General features: G+C 41.1%; 1 protein-coding gene across 2 annotated transcripts in view; it reads right to left on the bottom strand.

The window, feature by feature from the left end:
• Positions 1-18,132, bottom strand: part of flt1 (fms related receptor tyrosine kinase 1) — a 135,644-nt gene that overhangs the window by 65,547 nt on the left and 51,965 nt on the right. For both annotated transcript variants that reach the window (XM_033022838.1, XM_033022837.1), the window contains exon 11: positions 3,982-4,111. In XM_033022838.1, the coding sequence (XP_032878729.1) occupies positions 3,982-4,111 (130 nt within the window). The remainder of the gene's footprint in view (positions 1-3,981; positions 4,112-18,132) is intronic.

The raw sequence follows: 18,132 nt of genomic DNA on the forward strand, positions 1-18,132 counted from the left end.
AAGGTATAAGCCAAAAATTCCAAAGGGCATGAGATGTCTTAAGACGTCTGGGATTCTGGGACAATAATGACATTCTTTTGATTCTGAGGGTGGTGCAATGCGATCACCTTTAATATTTAGAAAAAATAATAATTCCCATTCACTGCACTCATAATGTGATAATTGTTTGAACTTTTAGCTGCTGGAGATAATTCAGTTGAGGATTTATTTCTGAACTAGACCAAGTGGGACCAATTGTGCCCCGTTCCTCAACGCGGGGGGGCGGGGGGGCGTCACATGGGAGGGCTGGTCCCCGAACACAGTGTCAGCGCTCACCCCGGAGACAGGTGCCCCCCGGAGCCAATCGCCCCCATCACCCGTTCCCCCAACACAACCCGTTCCCCCAATGCAATATTCCACCATTCACCCATAAGCCCCAACTGCACAGGCACGGCTCATTTCCTCTCATCCCCAAATACTCCCTCCCCCTCCTCGTCACCCTCCCTCTTCCCTCCCCTCACCTCCTCCCCTCCTACACTCCTTCCCTCACCTCTCCCTCCATCTCCTTTCCCCTACCCTCAGTCACTCCCTACTCTCAGTCACACCCGCCCACCCTCCATAACCCCTCACCCCTCCCTACCCCCCTGACCCGTTGAGCCCCGTTTCCCCAACGCAATATTCCACCACTCACCCGTTTCCCCAATGCAACCCATTTCCACCACTCACCCATTCCTCAATGCAACCCGTTCCCCCAACGCAATCAATCCTTCCCACGTGGGCAGTCGGCGCTTCCCGGAACCAATTAATGGACTCGACTTTTGAGTCGGCGATCAATCCTTCCCACATGGGGGGGGGGGAGGCATAAATCTCACTCTCTCCTTACTCCCCTTGAAGCTGCTGATCCTATTGTCTCAAGTTCAAGTTCACATTTACTGTCACATGCACCAATTGGTACAGTGTACCATACAGCCATACAAATAAAAAGAACACAATACACGATAGAGCTTAATGTAAACATCCACCACAGCGGAATCAAAAAAACAACAACAAAAAAAGTAATAACAGACGGACTGCAGGCGAGCCGCAGCCGTTCAACAGCGCCGCCACTTCCGGAACGGGCCCGTTCGCGGAGCTCGGGAGCCGCGGGACTGACTTATCATCGCCCGGTGGGGTAACAACATATCGCCTCAGCGCAGAGGGAGAATGAGGAGGGAAGAGACAGTAACCTTAAGACTTTTGCCTCCATCACAGTGAGGAGGTGCCTGGTGAACTCACTGTGGTGGATGTTAATTTGTGTTTATTGTGAGTTTTGTTGTTTATTATTATATGTATGGCTGCAGGGAACGACATTTCGTTCAGACCAAAAGGTCTGAATGACAAATAAAGGATCTAATCTAATCTAATCTAATCTAATCTAATCAACATTTCCCACTGTGATGGAAGGCAATAAAGTTCAGTCATCTTCCTCTTTGTTCACCTCTCCCTCCCTCTCCTTTTCCCTACCCGCAGTCACTCCCTCCCTCACCTCTCCACTTTTGCACTCCCCCACTAAAGACAATATTTAAATAATATATCTTCTCCTCCCATCCCCCACTCCGTGAACTCTCATAGCTTCTGTAATGGCAGCAGAGATCACATTGTGATGTCATTTTCTGTTTTCGAAATCTTTACGGCAGCTTGTGTAAATTGTGATTGGACGACTGTGAGATGCCATTGTGACATCATCACTGGAAGCTGCTAGAAAAGTCTCCCACTCACAGGCAAATATTATTTTCAAGGTTGGCTTTTTTTTAACTTTAAATATCAATAACGTGAAATATAACATCAGATATGAAGAAACTTGATACTAACGGCCGCGGGGGGAAGAGCTGAGTAAGATTCTGCAAAAATGTTCGCACTATTGTGTACCGTTTTGGCATAGTTCCTTGATCTCACAGACAGACAGACAGACAAACAAGACAAGACTTTTAATAGTATATAGATGCAACATCCTGAATGGAAAATTGCAGATATTGTGTGTTATGCATATACATAATAAAAAAAACAACAGTTTGATAATACTAAGAAAACATATCTTCTGCTGAGAAAGCTCTGGCAGTGTATGTGTTCCTCATATACATTCTTGACATTTCTAATTTCACGACAGCACTTGTGGAAGTGTGAAACCCAAATTCAACTACAGTTATCCATTTGAACAACTTGAACAGTGATCCACTGAATAGTGTGAGAATTATACCAAAAAAACTTCCATTCATGGATAGGATAGGTTTAGAGGGATATGGGTCTAGCATAGATGTAGGACTAGCATAATGGCACATCATGGTTGGAATGGGCAAGTTTGGCTGCAGGGCCTGCTTCTGTGCTGTGTGCCTCTATGATTTATACACTGGCTTCACTCCTGCAGTAGCTTACATGCAATAACATTTTGAAAGGTATTGTACTGTAGAACATGCAACAGCTAATTTGGAGCCAGCAAAATTCCTTAAACTACAATACGATTATGACCTGCATCTCCTAACGATAAATGATCCAATCCCCAGCTGATGGTGAAAATTACACTATGGTTGAGCTGATAATTAATAAAAAAGTAATGTTAACACAGTTCCCAAAATTATCTTGAACCATCCCAGAAATTATCCAGATTTTTTCCTCGAGATGGAACTTTAACTTTTTACTTTCCCACAGACTAAAAATTATCTGCATCGTCAGAGAAATTATACAGATTTTCTTTCTCAAGATTAAACTAGATTTTTACTTTCCCTGGAGGCAACTTGGACAAATCAGGTGAGTGAGGTGGAACACTGTGAATCTTAATACAAAGTATAGTGATAAGTTGGTCTTTTTAATTTAATTTAGTTTTGTTTAGAGATACAGCACAAAAACAGGTCCTTTGGCCCACTGAGTCCACGCTGACCAGCGATCCCCGTACACTAATACTATCCTACCTTCTAGGGACAATTTACAATTTCTACTGAAGCCAATTAACCTACAAACCTACATGGTCATGAGGAGAACGTTCAAACTCCATACAGCCAGCACCCGAGATTAGGATTGTACCAGGGTATCTGGAGCTGCAGGCAGCAACTCTACCACTGCGCCACAGTGCCACCCCAAGTCTTCACAGGTTTTCACCTGTCCTATAAATTGTTAGTAACACCATGCCTTTGTGAATGTCAACAATTAACTAAATATTTAGTACATTTGAAAAATGTACTTTCATGTTTTGTGCTATACTCTTAATTTAGTTTAGAGATGCAGCACCGTAACAGGTCCTTCAGCCCATCGAGTATATGCTGACCATTGATCACTCATTCACACTTCTTCCATGTTCCACTTTCTCATCCACTCCCTACACACTAGAGGCCAATTTACAGAGGTCAATTAACCTACAAAGCTGTATGTCTTTGAGATGTGGAAAAAAACTGGAGCACCCAGAGGAAATCCACATGGTCACAAGGAATGTTCAAACTCTACACGGACAGTAGCCGAGATCAGGATCAATTCTGGGTCTCTGTCGTATGAGGCAGATCACCTTTTAAGACTTGCATCTATTGGTTCTGGGTTTAGATCCAGGTCCATAATATATATGGAAAGTTTAGCAATCCATTTCCAGTGGAACATGGGCAGAAACTAAAAAGTAAACTTACATTTATTTTCTAAAAATAGATTTGATTTATTAACCACTAATAAATATTAACCCCCACAAATGTATCTACATATACACCTGTAGGTCAAATGATTCACCTTGCTGAAGGTATGATTGTTTGTGAGTTTTGGTTGTGGTGTGGCTTAAGAATTCGTCTTGTAACAGGTGCCTAGCCAAGGATGAACGGTGTATGTATGCAGGAGGTAGAGAAATGGAAGGAGAATATCACAGAAAAGAATCTCCAAAATTCTTAAATAAATCTCACTTCAGGTTAAAACATGTTACATTTTCAAAGTATTTGAAACAATATTTGTTAGTATGTACATATCTGTAAATGCATTTAATTCTTTAAATACCTTATTTTTCCCTTCCAGTAATTCTACTCTTTCATTAATGACGTGAATCTTATTTCCAGTTACGTTGGTGCTGCTGCCAAGTGGAGCCAGAGAAACAATGCTGCTTTTGGTCTCTGAGTATGCTTCACATCTGGAAACAGCATTTAAGAGTCATTATATTAATGATAAACTGCTTACATGGCCTCTCCTTAAATCAGGTCACTGCTTATAATATTAAAGTTACTGATTGTAAAAGGAATACTATTAAGAAACTAATTCGTAAATGGTACCAAACATATAAAAAAGTCCAAAACATAAAGTTTCATACAATCACATCGTTTTTGAAAAGTTATCAAAATACTGGAAAGCTTTACAACATTCATTAAATTTATTAAAAGAGTTAGTAAAAATGAGTTAGTAAAAGTTTGGATCTGTATTAAAAATATAATCAGCTCCATCAGCGGCCTGCACAGTCTATATTGACTAAGGCTTTCCATTGATTATATTTCAAGTCTCACTGTTCTGTTCTTGCGTTCTTCCCCATGAGGTGTGACAAACTTAGCAATGATCATGTTTTGTGTATGACGGAGGCTTGATGCTAATAACCTTTGAAGAGAGATTGCTAACTAAATTTAACATGTCATAACTTTTAGAACAGATGGGCTGGAGTCAAGGGCCAGGGGAACTGGAGTTCAATTGTGATGGGCAATGGGAAGGGGTAGGGAATTAGTGAATTGACAAGGAGGTGGTTCTGAAAATAAAGGACAGTGGAGTGAATGAACCTTAGTTTAGAAAAACATGTAGAATCAGCTTAGGTAGAACAAAGAAACAATAGTGTACATTGATGAGAGTTGCCTATACATCATGTAGCAGTATTTAGGTCAGGCAGCTTATAAATCAGTAAATGAGTCTAGGCATAAAATAAATGCAGTGATAGTGCCTTGAATTAATTTTTTGATTGCATTTAATTAAGGTTTTAAATCAGTACTAAGAAACCACGTGAGGAACAGGCTATTTTAGAATTGACATTGTGTTTTGAGACAGAGTTAATTAATAACCTAGCAATAAAGAAACATGATCATTACAATTTTGGAATGACATTTAGAATGCTTCAGTTAAATCTGAAAATATGGTCTTAATATGGATGGAAAGGATAAATTGCATCGAGTAGATTAGGGCAACGGGGTTGAAAAAATGATAGCAGATAGGCATGACAACGTTTGAAGAAATAACTTGTAGTTTGCAATGTATACATTCTTTATAGTTTAATTTAGACAATCGACAATTGACAATAGGTGCAGGAGTTAGGCCATTCGGCCCTTCGAGCCAGCACCGCCATTCAATGTGATCATGGCTGATCATCCACAATCAGTACCCCGTTCCTGCCTTCACCCCATATCACCTGACTCGGCTATATTTAAGAGCCCCATCTAGCTCTGTCTTGAAAGCATCCAGAGAACTGGCCCCCACCAAGCAGAGAATTCCACAGACTCACAACTCTTTGTGTGAAAAAATGTTTCCTCATCTCCGTTCTAAATTGCTTACCCCTTATTCTTACACTGTGGCCCCTGGTTCTGGACTCTGCCAACATCGGGAACATGTTTCCTGCCTCTAGCATGTCCAAACCATTAATAATCTTATATGTTTCAATAAGATACCCTCTCATCCTTCTAAATTCCAGAGTATACAAGCCCAGCTGCGCCATTCTCTCATCCCTCCATCCCTGGAATTAACCTTGTGAACCTATGCTGCACTCCCTCAATAGCAAGAATGTCCTTCCTCAAATTTGGAGACCAAAACTGCACACAATACTCCAGGTGTGGTCTCACTAGGGCCCTGTACAACTGCAGAAGGATCTCTTTGCTCCTATACTCAACTCCTCTTGTTATGAAGGCCAACATGCCATTTACTTTCTTCATTGTCTGCTGTACCTGCATGCTTACTTTCATTGACTGATGAACAAGGACCCCCAGATCCCGTTGTACTTCCCCTTTTCCCAACTTGACACCATTTAGATAATAATTTGCCTTCCTGTTTTCGCTACCAGTGGATAACCTCATATTTATCCACATTAATCTGCATCTGCCCACTCTCCCAACCTGTGCAAGTCACCCTGCATTCTCTTAGCATCCTCCTCACAGTTCACACTGTCACCCAGCTTTATGTTTAGTTTAGAGATACAGCAGGGAAACTGGCCCTTCAGCCCTCCAAGTCCATGCCGACCTGCAATCCCCGTACATTAGCACTATCCTACACACTAGGGACAATTTACAATTTTTTACCAAAGCCAATTAAACCTACCAACCTGTACTTTTTTGGAATGTGGGAGGAACCCGGAGCATCCGGAGAAAGCCCACACAGTCACATGGAGAACGTACATATTCCGTACAGATAGCATTGATAGTCAGGATTGAAGATGGATCTGCGCTATAAGGAAGCAAATCTACTGCAGCGCCACCGTGCTGCACCATTCCTTATACAACAATTCACTTATGGAACAAACACTCCACAACACAATTAACAAAATCAATTAAAGATTATAGTAGATTACAGGAATAGTATTGCAATTTTGTCAAAAATGATAGTAATCCTGAGGCTGGGGTGGATTTTAAAATTCAATAAATGATGACTAAGAAATTGATAAACAGACCAAAAAATTTGAAAAATGAAGAAAGCCAGCAATAAATACATAACGAAATCATAAAGGATTCTATAGATATGAATAATGAAACAATTTGCTTTATTACAGTTAGGGACAGGAGAAATCAATAAAGGGAAAAACAGCAGATATCAAATAAATCTTTTTTGCCCAAAAGGACACAAAGTGCTGGAGGAACTCAACTGGAAACGGTTGCATCTTTGAAGAATAAGCATAGGTGACGTTTGGGACAAGACCTTCAGACTGATTGTAGGGGGGAGAAGAAAGCTAGAAGAGGGGTGAGGTAACAAAGCGTTCAGGTAATATGTTGACATAGGTGAAGGTGGGAGGGATTCAGAATTATAGAATGTGGCATCTTGGAACTTGGTTACAAACGTGAGGTTCCTGAACAAACTGATATGATGCATGACTTAGCCCGAACTCCTGATGTGAACCCACACAGCAATCTCTCTCCACTTCCTTTGCATTGTATATTCAGACGGATTCCTAGGTTCCTGCTGTTGCAGGGTATATCTCTGTTTTTGAACCTCCCCCAAGAAGAATACTGCCATCCTCTGTGTATCATATTGTAAGATGTAATAAAAAGCAACTGCAGATGATGTTTTTACCCCAAAGATAGACACAAAACGGTGGAGTATTTCGGCAGGTCAGGCAGCATTTCTGGAGAAAATAGTGATGTTTTGGGTCAGGACGCTTCTTCACTCTTAATATAGAACTCCTGCTTGAGGAGGCATTGTGCATCTGAAAGGACTTTCACGAAACTAATATATCAATCAGCTGGCTCTTCCGGAGTAGACAATTATCCATCCATTATAGTTCCCACCACTTCACTATGTCCTTAAACCATTTTTGTTAAATATCCGTTGTTTCTGAGTGCAGCCAAAACATTTTTTTTTCATTTTTTTAACATTGATACTCAGATTTCTTCTGATTCAGAAGCTGAAAAAGGGTCCTGACCCAAAATGTCACTTACACATTTTCTCCAGAGATGCTGCCTGAGCCGCTGAATTACTCTAAGATCTTTGCCATCTTTGTCATATTTTAAGACATTGCTGCTAAGCCAGTGACTGCATTAGTTTTGATCTTCCCGAACTTCGGGATTTTAGAATGGTAGTAAATGCAACGTTGTTCTTAAGAAAGGAGGAAGATCACAGGGAAGTACTTGCCAGTTAACCTGAGTTTAGTTTAGATAAAAGGACACAAGGTGTTGGGGTAACGCAGCGGGTCAGGCATCAACTCTGGTGGACATAGATGGATAACGTTTTAGGTCAGGACCCTTCATCAGACTGATTTCCATGGTGTATCATTAAACTAAACTAAACTATGTTTAGACCCAAGTCCACGCCGACTATCGATCACCGATTCACACTAGTTCCATGTTCCCACTTTTGCATCCAGCCCCTACGCACTAGGGAAATTTTACAGAGGCTAATTAACTTACAAACCCACATGTCTTTGGGGTGTTGGAGGAACCCCACACAGTCACAGGGAGAACATGCAGCATTCCACACGGACAGTGCCCGAGATTAGAATTGAAGCTGGGTCTCTGTCGCTGTGAGACAGCAGCTTCACCAGCTGCGCCACTGCAAATGATAGGTGAAGAATATAATCTCTTATTAGATAAATAATACCCAAAAATCATATGAGTGGGGCAGTATTGGCACAGATTTATGAAATGGAAATGTTGTTTGCCATGTCTGGCCTGGTGAATGAAGGACAACAAAGCAAAAAGCATTTAATGATTTCTGTGTTTGTGCGCACGTGTATGTTTTTATCGCTGCTCCACAAGCTTAAAATGTTGCAATAAAACACTAAGTTCAAAGTCTCCTTCTCATAGATAAAGATTGAGGAGCATAGTGGGAGACCACAAGGGAGAAGGGGTGGCACAGTGGTGCAGCGGTAGAGTTGCTGCCTTACAGCACCAGAGCCCCAGGTTCGATCCTGACTATGGCTGTTGTCTGTATGGAGTTTATACAATCTCCTTGTGACTGTATTAGTTTTTTTCCAGGTTTTTTTCTCCCACATTTCAAAGACGTACAAGTTTGTAGGTTATTTGGCTTTGGTAAAATTGTAAAATGTCCCTTGTATGTGGGATAGTGCTAGTGTACGGGTTGAAAGCTGGTCGGCACCGACTCGGTATCGCACTGTATTTATAAAGTCTAATGCTGTGAATAGGAGTTCCTTCTTACAGTATCGAGTTTACAGCCCCACCATACTATGTTGAGGTGGTAGCCAGGACACGGCCATGTGTGGAATGGCTATCAGTAATCCCCTCCGGGTGACAGCATATTATCGTCACTACTGACACACAAGAAAGTGGGAAGGAACAACAGTCCCAAATGCTAACACACATCAGATTAAGTCGAAGCACACATCAATCACATGCTATCAACAATTCAAAGCGTCAAGGTAACAAACATGGTGAGACGCATAAATCACATTTAGAGAAGAAAAATTTGGCTGCACTCAAGTTGTCCAGGGACTATTCTTCTTATAATGCTGTATCATCAGGAAACAGAAACAACAGATATTTTCTTTTTAAAAAATGGTTTAAGGACATGGTGGAGAGGCTGGCACCACAATGGATGGATAACTGTCTACTCCAGGAGAGCCAGCTGGTTGATATGGTAGTTTCCTGTGTCTTTTTCAGTCTAAATGCATAGTGTTTAAGAAGGAACTGCAGATGCTGGAAAATCGAAGGTACACAAAAAAAAGCTGGAGAAACTCAGCGGGTGCAGCAGCATCTATGGAGCGAAGGAAATAGGCAACGTTTCGGGCTGAAACCCTTCCACATTATGCATTTGTGAATATATCGTGAATGCTTGTCACATCTATTTCACTTTATTTTATAGTTGAGACTGTAGAGATACAGCGTGGAAACACACCCTTACGCCCACTGAGTCCTTGCCGACCTGCGATCACCACCTGTACTAACACTGTCCTACACACTAGGGACAATTTACAATTCACCTAAGCCAATTAACTTACAAACCTGTACGTCTTTGGAGTGTGAGAGGCAACCAGAGCACTCGGAGAAAACCAATGATGTCACAGGTAGAATGTATAAACACCGTACAGACAGCACCCGTGGTCAGGATTGAACCCGTGTCTCTGGTGTTGTAAGGCTGCAACTCTACCGCTGCACCACTGTGCAGCCCCTCTTTTCTTCTGATATTCTTTTTTACCTAATATTATTCTTGCCCTCTTCAAAAATACCGTCCTTGTCCCCTAGTGTCCCCAAACTGATGACACTTCTGCAACTTATCTTTTTCCTCATCCTTGAATAACTACTGCTTCTCAAAACCCATGCCCAAATTTCCCACAACTTTACTTCTCGATTTCTTCAATAAGTGTTTGTTAGCTACGTAGATTGCCACTAAATATTACAATTACAATTTCAAAATTACATTTCTTACAGTCATAGAATCATACAGCACAGAACATGCGCTTCAACCCAGCTCGTCCATGCCGACCAAGATGGCCCATCTGATTCTTGCCCAAGCCTTCAAATCTCTTCATGGTCTCAATCTTCCACAGCTCTATTATCTGCCTACATAAACGTTGTGTCTCTCAGTGTGACCTATCGTGCACCACCTTACCATCAACCACCCTTGCTGTTCAACCCAACATGAAATATATTTTTCTCAACATTGGCACCAGAGACTGCTGCATTCCAATGCTCTTCAATTTCCTCCATGAATCTCTGTGCCTCCTCTCTCGTGATCTTCTTTCCCCCCTTATGATAGTCACCACTGACCAGGCTTTAGGTCAATTGTCCTAATTTACCTTATGATACAAAAAATCATTTATTTTGTTTTGCTTATACTCCTTGGAAAATTTTGAAGTTATCAGAGTGTTTGCTCAGAATCTTTTAAACATGGTAGGGGAATCAAAAACCAGAGGACATAGGTGTAAGGTAAAAGAGGAAAGATTTAATAGAAATCTGAGGGGCAATGTTTTAAATAGAAAACATTAAAATATTGAAAAATAGGTGCAGGAGTAGGCCATTCGGCCCTTCGAGCCAGCCACCATTCAATATGACCATGGCTGATCATCTAAAATCAGTACCCCGATCCTGCTTTTCCCCCATATCCCTTGATTACTTTAGCCCTAAGAGCTAAATCTAACTCTTAACAGAGCATTGTGGGTATTTGGAATGAGCTGCCAGAGGAGGTAGTTGAGGCAGGTACATAACAAGATTTAAAAGATATTGGACAGGTACATGGATAGGAAAGGTTTAAAGAGATATAGGCCAAACACAGGCATGTGGGGTATCTTAGTCATCTTGGGTAATTTGGACCTGATTCGTGCTTTATGACTCTTTGACATTACATAAAAGTGAGTTGTTTTCTCTTATGTCAAATAATGGCCGTATCAATGATTATATGTAGAGCACCTTTTTGTTTTACAGGGATTGATACATTGCTTGAAGCAAAATAATAAAGCTGGAAAAGGAACATGAAAAGGTCAAATTTTCTCAATTAGTAATTGGCCAGGTGACTTCAAACCTACGTATGTCTAAGCAAAAGCAAATTGCTGGAGAAACCCGCAGATCTGTGGAGGCAAAAAGATGGGCAATAGTTTGGGTCAAGACCCTGCATCAGTGTTGGTGAAGACCCTTGAGACAAAATGTTGACTATCACTTTGTTTCCACAGATGCTGCCTAATCTATTGAGTTCCTCCAGCCGTTGGTTATTTTTATTTCAGATTACAGCATTGCAAGCTGTCTCCAGTTTTCAAGATGTGGTACTATCATATAAATAGTTTTGGATTTCCCGAAGAAATTGTACTTGATGCCAAAAGAAAAATCAGTACCTAAAGATTCAAGTTCAAGGCAGTTTTGTCACATTTTGTAACTGAATGTCTATTTCTGGATCATTTTGAGTCACTTCAGAAATTCAACAAGAACTCTTACTGTGAGTCAGCCTTACACCAGCATTGCAATTGCCACATCAGGAAAGCGTAGGAAGACATAATTTTCCACTTCTATAGAATGCTGGTGTGACCGCTTTTGGAGATCTGGAGTAATGAGTTTAATATTGTCATGGAGTCTTAGAGTCATTGTGGCATGCTGCACTACAAAATGGCCTTTGCCTTTACTCACCTAAACGGAACAAGCTGCCTAACCTAGCTAGTCCCACTTGCCTGCATTTGACTCAAATCCCTCTAAACCATTCCTGTCCAGGTAGCTTTCCAAATGTCTTTTAAACGTAATAAATTTACCAATCTCTGCCAGTTTTTTGGCAGCTCATTCGACATTCCCACCACACTTTATGCAAAAAATCTGTTCCTCCGATCTCTTTTAAGTCTTTCCCCTCTCACTATAAACTATGGTCTGGAGTTTCACATTCCCTTACCCTGGGAAGAGGGATGTGACCATTCACCTTAGCTATGCCTCTCATGATCTTATAAACCTCTGTTGGGTTCTATTAGTTTGCTTCAAGCAATGTATCAATCCCTGTAAAAACAAAAGAGCCCTAATAACGCTGCCATTATTTAACCTATGGAGAAAATAACTCACTATTATAGTCAAAGAGTCAACAGCACAAAGCAGGCCCTTTGGTCCAACTTGCCCATGGCGAGTAAGGTGCCCCAGCCTCCAATGTTCCAGGGAAAAATGTCTCATCCTATGCAGACTCTTCTTATAACTCAAGCCCTCCAGTCCTGGTAACATCCTTGTGCATATTTTCTGCATCCTTCTCAGCTTAATGAGATTTTTCCTATAGCTAGTCAACCAGAATTGTTCCAAGTGCCACCTCACCAAAGTCTTGCACAGTTTGATTTTGATATGTTTGAAACAGTTCAGATAACGTTTTCAGGACCCAGAGTTGGGAAGGCTGGGAAAGCACATCTCAGACCCGCAAACGCTCAGCATAGGAGCACCGCAAGGCTGCGTACTCTCTCCTCTCCTCTACTCTCTCTACACCAACTACTGCACCTCCACAGACACCTCTGTCAAGCTTCTCAAGTTTGTGGACGACACAACCCTGATTGGACTGATCAAGGATGGGGAGGAATCTGCCTTCAGACAGGAAATGTCGCACCTGGTGCCATCGCGACAACCTAGAGCTCAAAGCTCTCAAGACAGTGGAATTGATTGTAGACTTTAGGAGAGCTCCCCCTCCCCTCACCCCACTCACCATCAACAACACCACAGTCACATTCGTGGAGTCTTTTAGATTCCTGGGAACCATCATCTCCAAGGACCTTAAGTGGGGGGCTACCATCGACTCCACAGTCAAAAAGGCACAACAGAGGATGTACTTCCTGCGGCAGCTGAGGAAGCACAATCTTCCACAGGCAATGATGGTCCAATTCTACACGGCCATCGTAGAGTCAGTTCTCACCTTCTCCATCATGGTCTGGTTTGGCTCAACCGCCAAGCACGACACCTGGAGGCTGCAGTGAATCGTCCGATCAGCAGAGAAGGTTATTGGCTGCAACCTTCCCTCCATTGATGAACTGTACACTGCAAGGGCCAGGAAGCGAGCGGGCAAGATCATTTCTGACCCCTCTCACCCTGGCCACAAACCCTTTGAATCACTTCCCTCTAGAAGGCGACTCCAGACTGTCAAAGCTGCCACAGCCAGAACTAAAAACAGTTTTTATCCACGAGTAGTTGCTCTACTCAACAGCCCAAAATCCGTAGCCTCCCTTTGATCTGGTATTTTGTTGGTTCACATGCTTGATCAATGGTGTTTTATCATTAATGTTTTATTATTATTAATGTTTAGTGTTTTCTGAGTCATTCGTAACTGTCACTATGTCATGTTGTTACTTGTGGGCGGACACCAAGGCAAATTCCTTGTATGTGAATACTTGGCCAATAAACTTACTTACTTACTTACTTACTTACTTACTAACAAACTAGGCTTCTATTCGTCGGAGCTTTAGAAAAATGAGTGAGAGGTGATTTATCGGAAATAGACATGATACTGAAGGGTCTTGACAGGGTGGATGTGGAGAAGATATTTGCTCTTCTAAGAGAGTCTAGAACTGTTTAACTATAAGGAGTAATCCATTAATAGCAGTGATGACTTACACTGTTCTTCTGAGAGATTTGTGGACCTTTGGAGCACTCTTCGTCAATGGACAGTGGAAATAATGTCCTAAATAGTTTTAATGTAGAGGTGATTGGTTCTTGATAAGTGAGGAGGTAAAAGGTTACAGCAGGTGGATGGGAATGCAGAGTTCTGATGACAGCCAAATATCTTTGACCTCATTTAATAGTGGAGAGGCCCAGAGAGGCTGGCTGGCTTATTCCTACTCATCATTTATACGTTTGTGATTGATCGATTGAAATATACAGCTTGGAAAAAGGCCCTTCGGCCCACCGTGTCCACGCCAACCATCAGTCACCTGTTTACACTTTTCGCAGACAATCACTACAATCTAGGGCCAATTTTCAGAAGCCTGGTGTCTAATTGGGACCTCACCAGCACTCTATAGATGTAGGTGAATGATGTAAATCCATGCCTCACTGATGTGGCAATTGCATCAGTGATTATAAGGCTGACTCACACCTTGGACCTCACAGTTGAGACAAGTGTGATGTTCCTATGCGATGGAGGGTGACAGACCTGGATAACATTGTTATATGAAATAGCTAGCATAAGACATGTTTGAAGCTACATGGTCTTTCAATCTAATTATCGGACTTGATCCCAAGGCAGATAAATGAATTATGTATCTTCACTCTTCAGGAACCCATCCAATCAATCCATCCACTGGTCTCCAATTCATTTCCCCCTACTTCCCTCCTATAATCTCCTATCTTAATGACAGTTTACACACCCCATCCACTATAAATACTAGTTTGTCTATCTCCTTTGTGTCCGTCTGCAATGCATCGTCCCCATCAAAATATCCCTGGTCTATCTGTCCTAAACTCACACCCCAAACAGTCCCCTCCAACAATCCATCCCTAATCCATTCCCCGGACAAACCATCGCCGATCCATTCTTTTAACAACTTATCCTGGGTCAATTTGTGTAATAGGTGTTCCTGATCCATCCTGCACTAAGCTATTCCTGATCAATCCCTTCAACGACTGGTCGCCCCAATCCATTCCCCCAAATGTCTGGCCCCGAACCTTGCCCTCAGCCACTTTCCCCTGAACCCCCCCCCCCACCCCAAATAATTGATCTCCGAGGAAAACACATGCCTTGTGGGTGGAAATGAATAGGTGACATTTTAAGGAGAGGATGGAAAGACGATGTTTCAAGTTCCTCCAACACTTTGTACTTTCCTTATGATTTCAGCATCTGCAGTTGCTTGTGTCTCCACATTCTATGCTCTGCTGATCTACAATCTGAACACAGCACTTGCTCAGTTTGGGCCCTAAATTGTGCAGCTCTGGTTACTTGTGCCCTAAGGGTACACCCACATTTCAGGGAAAGGTCCATTCTTGGCTGTTTGAGTCTTTGTGACACTAATTAAATCTTTATTTTTCCTTATAGAAAGCCTTCACAAGGAATCATCTGAAAGGATTGTAATATAAGTAATTATTATAAATATTGGAAAAATAATGGGTATTGGACAAAGTATAATTATAATATTGAAAATTAATTGTGAACTTATATTCATATTTCTTTTAAACAAATAACACAATTTAATTTTATCCCACTACCAGTTTCTCATGGCAATGTAAAAAGGGCATGGCTGTTGTAGCAATTTAAACCTTGAAAAAATATTTGTCACCATTGTGGTTGCAATGGAATGTTTAGGATTGATTGAGTCTCAAGCACTAATCAGGCACTTAAGGGAAATACATTGCACCACATTTGAAGAGTGAGAGACAATTGTGCTGCTGGGAATGGTCTTACTTGGGGGAGGAAACTAAAACAACAAGAGGAAAGCAGCATATACCGTGATTTTGCACAGGAAACTTGTAGCACCTTCTGCTACAGCAAGATAAGAAAGCTCCCATGGCCCATGTGGGAGAAGGCCATTGCTATCTGCCTGCCAATGTGTTTAATAAGTGCCTCGTAGCATAGTAACTCGCACAAAGGCTGTTCATTCAAATACATTCTAAATTAAGATCTGATTCACAATCTCTAAGCAGTAAAGAGTCTATCTGAATCTGAATTTCATCCTGTGGACTATCCATTCACCCACCACTTTCTTCAATGTAGATTCAGATTAGGTTTGTCTCAATATTTGATCTAAAGTCAGTGATTCCTGTTATATCAAAGACTGCATTCAACGACTTATTAAATCAACACATTTTTAGAGATTAAAGCAGAGCAGAGAATTGAATTCCAATAATGGCCCAAACAAGAATGTTTCTACCAGACATCTGCTTAAAAGCATATGCATCATTCAATTGATGCAAGAATTTGCCCCTATTATATATATATATTCACTTTTATTTCTGAAAATCTGTGATTCATGCAGTGTGGTGTAGCAAATTTTCAATCATAGGACACTTTGGTCAAATAGTGCGACGTATGACCACACAATAGATCAGTGAGAAGAAAAAAAAAAAATCGGAAGGACACAAAGTGTTGGAGTTAAGGGCCAGTCCCACTGTACGAGGTAATTCAAGAGTTCTCCCGGGTTTTTCCCTGATTCGAACTCAGAGAATGTCCGTAGGAGTTCGTGGATGTCTCGTAGCGGCTCGTACGAGTAACGGTAGGTACTCGGGAAATCCGGTAAACTCATGACGTTTTTTCAACACTGTGAAAAATGTCTACGAGTAAAAAAATACTTGTGATTAAAAAAATTGTTACTTTTTACTCGTACGAGCCGCTACGAGACATCCACAAACTCCTATGGACCTGCTACGGACATTCTCCGAGTTCGAATCAGGGGAAAACTCGGGAGAACTCTTGAATTACCTCGTACAGTGGGACAGGCCCTTAACTCAGCGGGTCAAGCAGCATCTTTGGAGAACATGGATAGTCTGAAGAAAGGTCCTGACATTAAATGTCAGGTGACGTTTCATGTGAGGACTATCCATGTTCTCCAGAGATACTGCCTGATCCAGTGAGTTACTCCAGCACTTTGTGTCCTTTTAAGCTTCCATCCAAGTGCACTGTCTTGCATCTTTAGGCATGGAATAAAGTGACCTTACAGAGTCCAAATGAGTGATCATATTGTGCTACTGGTTGAAGTCACTTGCTTATCTTGCAAAAATGTAACATTGCATAAACTAGAACATTGATGACAAAAAAATCTGCTTGTGTCCTTCTTTATGGAAAAATATCTCAAAACACATGATTTTGAGCATTCTTGGCATTCCCTTCAAGTTTCCTGGTGAATACCTGCCCAATGGACATAATGCAGGCAAAAGGAATTAGGATAGACAGTCATCATTGTTATCATGGTTAGCAAAGGGCCCCTTTCTGCATTGTACAACTCAAACATTTCACCCTCTTTTGGTACATTAACTGTATGCCGACTGCTACGGTTAGGTCTAATATTAAAGCAGAGGCTGACTATGTGATGAAAAGGCATCAAAAATACATCAAAAATTGTAATATAAGTAGAAATTTAAAGTATTTAGCTCACAAGCTGAGGCCCAGAACTACTGTGCAAACCCAGACATTGGTCAGGCTGCACATGGAGTATTGTGTACAATTAGAATCGCCACACTACAGGAAGGATATAGTAGCATGACCAAGAATGTAGAAGAAATTCATCAGAATGTTGCCTGCAAAGGAGGACTTTATTTATATGGAGAGTTTGAATAAGTTAGAATTATTCTCACTGGAATGTCAGAGGCTAAAGTGGTGACCTAATAGACGTTTTATCAATTGTACATTGTAACGTTAGGGTAGATCGTTTTTTTTACGAGTAGGGAATTCTAAAACTAAAGGGCGTAGGTTTAAAGTGTGAGGGGAGAAATTCAAAAGAGGTCTGAGAGGCAAGATTTTTACACAGAAGGTTGGCTATTTGTTGAAATGTGTGTTAATTATGCAGCTATAAATCTAAACCTATTGATCCAAATTTTGGCGTCAAATATATAATATGTGCTGTGCATGTTGATGACAAGGAAACTACTTAATTAATGTGAAGAAGTTCCCAGTGATGAAGTGCATTACACTGAACATGGTGAAACTGCAAAATGTAACGGTCAGCAATTTTATCTGTTGAAAATTATCAACCATAATTATATTCCCAACTTGAAGATAATGCCACAAAATGCTCAAAATCATGCATTATGAGATATTTTTCTATTAAAAATGACTATAAAATCCTTCTTTGTATTAGATTTTTTCCCATATTTTTGTTGCTAGGCTTGAATTGTAGACTATTAAATGTGATTTAAATTTTGCCAATGGAAACACTTGCCTTCTCCATACAGACTAGACTGCAACTTTGAGATTGTGCCTTATACAAAAGTAAACTGAGAGTTGAACAAATTCAAAGCTGTTGAGTATTTAAGATTTGACATTCGACATGCATGTAAAATATGTAGGAAGAAACTGAAAATACTGGTTACACCAAAGATGACACAAAAAGATGGAGTAACTCAATGGGTCAGGCAAATCTCTGGGGAAAAGGAATAG

This window comes from Amblyraja radiata, chromosome 6, assembly GCF_010909765.2.
Source record: "Amblyraja radiata isolate CabotCenter1 chromosome 6, sAmbRad1.1.pri, whole genome shotgun sequence".
Taxonomy (NCBI): domain Eukaryota; kingdom Metazoa; phylum Chordata; class Chondrichthyes; order Rajiformes; family Rajidae; genus Amblyraja; species Amblyraja radiata.